Source organism: Nansenia antarctica, assembly GCF_963989245.1.
Source record: "Nansenia antarctica genome assembly, chromosome: 1".
Lineage (NCBI taxonomy): Eukaryota > Metazoa > Chordata > Actinopteri > Argentiniformes > Microstomatidae > Nansenia > Nansenia antarctica.
In genome coordinates, this window is record NC_137674.1 from 34,028,999 (window position 1) to 34,032,818 (window position 3,820).

General features: G+C 47.3%; 1 protein-coding gene across 1 annotated transcript; it reads left to right on the forward strand.

Annotated features, from left to right (window-relative positions):
- Positions 1-1,156: 1,156 nt before the first annotated feature.
- zdhhc22 (zDHHC palmitoyltransferase 22) lies at positions 1,157-2,855 on the forward strand (the record flags this gene model as incomplete). Its single annotated transcript, XM_080550513.1, has 2 exons — positions 1,157-1,712; positions 2,569-2,855. The coding sequence occupies 2 exons, from the start codon at positions 1,157-1,159 to the stop codon at positions 2,853-2,855; spliced, it is 843 nt and encodes a 280-aa protein (XP_080406639.1).
- Between the last annotated feature and the right edge of the window lie 965 nt (positions 2,856-3,820).

Consider the following 3,820-nt stretch of genomic DNA (forward strand, 5'->3'; position numbering starts at 1 on the left):
TCTGTGGGAACATAGGGCTGAGGGAACATAGGGCTGAGGGAACATAGGGCTGAGGGAACATAGGGCTGAGGGAACATAGGGCTGAGGGAACATAGAGCTGAGGGAACATAGGGCTGAGGGAACATAGAGCTGAGGGAACATAGGGCTGAGGGAACATAGGGCTGAGGGAACATAGGGCTGTGGGAACATAGGGAACATAGGGCTGAGGGAACATAGGGCGGTGGGAACATAGGGAACATAGGGCTGTGGAAACACAGGGAACATAGGGCTGTGAGAACTGTGGGAACATCGGGCTGTGAGAACATAGGCCTGAGGGAACATAGGGCTGTGGGAACATAGGGCTGAGGGAACATAGGGCTGAGGGAACATAGGGATGACCCCGTATTATGCTATCGAAAGTTGGCTTTCCCTTGTGGCTGCACCAGCACACAATAGACTGAGGAGCTGTTCTTTCAGCACCCTAGGCTACTGTCAATTAATTAGTTGAGATATGTATTAATTGTCGCCCACGATGAGGGGAGTGTGGATCGGTCAGACACAATATCTCAGACAACAAGTTTGACGAAATTTTATTATTTAGTACAATTAGTATTTTTAGAGTATAGTAAACAACTGAAATTCCAAATAGGACACTGATTGGTATGGGGGGGACAACATGTTCACTGTAGACTTGTTGTTTACAATGTTTGAGTGCTTATTATCATATTCAAATCAAATCAAATGTTATTTGTATAGCGCATTTCTCACTAAATGTGACCCAATGCGCTTCACAAAGAGCAAAGAAGGTAAAGCAACAACTAAGATGGACATTTATATGGCTAGATTGAATAAGTAGGTTTTGAGGTCTCGCTTAAATGTTTCCAGAGTTTTGGACAATCTCAGGCTCTCAGGTAGGGTGTTCCATAGTCTGGGAGCATATATACTGAAAGCTGTCTCTCCATATTTCTTGGTCCTGGCTTCTGGGACCGTCAGGAGTTCAGTGCCAGTGGACCTCAGGGGTCTACATGGTGTGTATCTTACAAGCATGTCCATGGTGAATTTGGGTGCATGGCAGTGGAGTGATTTATAGACTAGTAAAATAATCTTTAAGTCTATTCTATAACTGACAGGGAGCCAGTGCAGTATTATAATGACTCATATCTCTCCTCTCACAGGAATGTTGATCAGGATGTTGAAGCTGACCCTCCTCAACGCTGTGGCACCGGCGTACTTCTTCACCGCGACCATAGTGACCTTCATCCTGCACTTCTGCCTGTTCATCCCGACAATTTTCCAGAGCCAAGGCATTTCACTGTGGGCGTCAAGTGTGCTTCACACCGCTGTTTTCCTATACTTGATGCTAAACGCGCTAGGGAACTACGTAATGACGATAAAGTATCCCTCGGAGAGCGCCAACGAGACCGTGGTTCCTATGTGCTCACCGGACTGCTCCGACAAAATAGACGCCCACTACCTCCTCAACGGCCGCCACTTCTGTAAGCTCTGTAAGAAGGTCATACTCAGGCGTGACCACCACTGTTTCTTCACGGGGAACTGTATCGGCAACAGAAACATGCGCTACTTCATCATGTTCTGCATCTACACGTCGTGCACCTGCCTCTACTCCTTGGTCCTTGGTGTAGCCTTCATCACGGTGGAGTACTCCATCTCCTTCGAGAACCCGTTAACTTTCATGACCCTCCTACCCCTCTCCACCGGCTACCTGTTCCTAGGTGAGTTTCACACACTCGAATCAGAGGGTAGTGTATATCAGTCGTTCTCAAACCTCTCCTCAGAAACCCCCAGCCGCTCCACATATTTGATCTGTTCCACCACCAGCACACCTGATTCAACTAATCAAGTAGAAAGCAATTATGAACAGATCAAATATGTGGAGCGGCTGGGAGTCCCCGAGGAGAGGTTTGAGAACCACTGGTGTATATAATACGTTACTTAATAATGCTCTTATATCACAGATCCAAAACAGAGGTCACAATGTGCAACAGTAATATGTAAGATAAGTAACATGGTCCTCTGTGGCTCAGTTGGTAGAGCATGGCACTAAGAACGCTTAGGTGGTGGGTTCGATTGCTGCTAGGACCATATATGCTGGAAAATGTATGTTCACTGAAATGTAAGACGCTTGGGATAAAAGCATCAGCTAAATCGCATATGTTAGTAATATATTGTCAATGACTTTCATATGTGACACATTCTAATGCTTTGGTCTTCATGTCGGGATCTGATGTAATGATTTGACTTTTCTTTCGAAAAATATGAATACATTTCCGCGTTGTTGAAAATCAATGACACATCTCTAGTCAACTAACACAGCTTCTTTTGGGAGCCTGCTAACAATGTAGTGTTATAGTTAACTAGTTAGCAGTGAGGATTACTCACCCAATCCATTGCGTTGCAGTATGTTGTGTTGTGATTCTCAACAACGTTGAAACATGTTTCAAAATAAAAGTCTGAACATTTTGATTGGCTGCCAACATGCGGCCCAAATGATCAGACTGTGTCACATATGTAATCAAAATGTTATTTTCCTCACCACCAATCCCCTTCTCTCTCCTCTCTCCGGACCAGGGGCGATCTCGGGCCTGCAGTTCTTCCTGGTGCTGATGCTGTACGTGTGGCTGGGCATCGGGCTGGTGTGCGCCGGGTTCTGCTGCCAGCAGGTTCTGCTGGTGGCCCGGGGCCAGACGTGGTGCCAGATGCAGCGTGGGAAGCTGGTGGAGAGCCGGCGGTCCTGGAGGTCCAACCTGAGCGACGTGTTCGGCTCCCGCTGGGCGCTGGGCCTCTTCCTGCCTGTGCGGACCGCCGGCGCCGAGGCCTGTTCAGGAGACACGACGGCCCCCCAAAAGGACGACTGAGGAGGGTCTGCTGAGAGGAGAGGGTCTGAGAGGTGGAGGGGCTGAGAGGAGAGGGTCTGAGAGGTGGAGGGGCTGAGAGGAGGGTCTGCTGAGAGGAGAGGGACCCCCCCCAAACAACAACCTGCACATCAGCCACTTCTCCAGTGGTTCACTCACACATTCGTTATGCTTCCTTGTCCTTGTCCCCCCTGGGCCCGGTTGGTCAAAACAAAATGTTTAATCTGGATCAGAATAATGCTATCCAGGATCAGATCGAGCTGGCTGATTTCCCTCTATACGACCCCAAATCAGCCAGATATATCTGATCCTGGATCAGAGAAACGAATCGGGATCATTCTGATCCAGATAACAAGTTTTGAACAACCGGGCCCTGGATACATTAAGACAGATATGGGAAATAAGGGGGGTGGGGGGGCACAGAAGAAACATTGATTTGTAAGGTCTGTGATAGGTTCCTATTCTAACCCATAAAATAGACCGCAAGCGTCAACCTCCGCAGTGCGTGTGCGTGGTGGAACTGCCACGCACATGCACTGCCGAGGTTGACGTTTGCGGAGTGTTTAAAGGGTCAGCTCTTTGTTTTTACTGTAGCTCACACACAACATGAGCTCCACATACAGTAGAGTAGACCATAGACCACTCAGACACACTGTGGGTGAAATTATACTAAACACAGACACACATTCCCTGTAGGACAGGAGCCAAGCAAAAAAACAACAACTTTAAACCCATTTTGAGTGTGGAATAACAGGTAGCTGTTAAAAGCAACTGAAGGAGTGGGAAACAGTATGCACCATTTTTTCAAGACAACTGAAGATCAAACAGTTACATGCACTGTATACAATAATGCCCACACTTCATTTGCCATAAGTGCATGCTTGTCTTTCCCGTGCATATTCTGTGGTGATTCATAGCTAAATAGGTTGGTTTTTATCCCCCAAAATGTGATAAATGTGATTATTTGC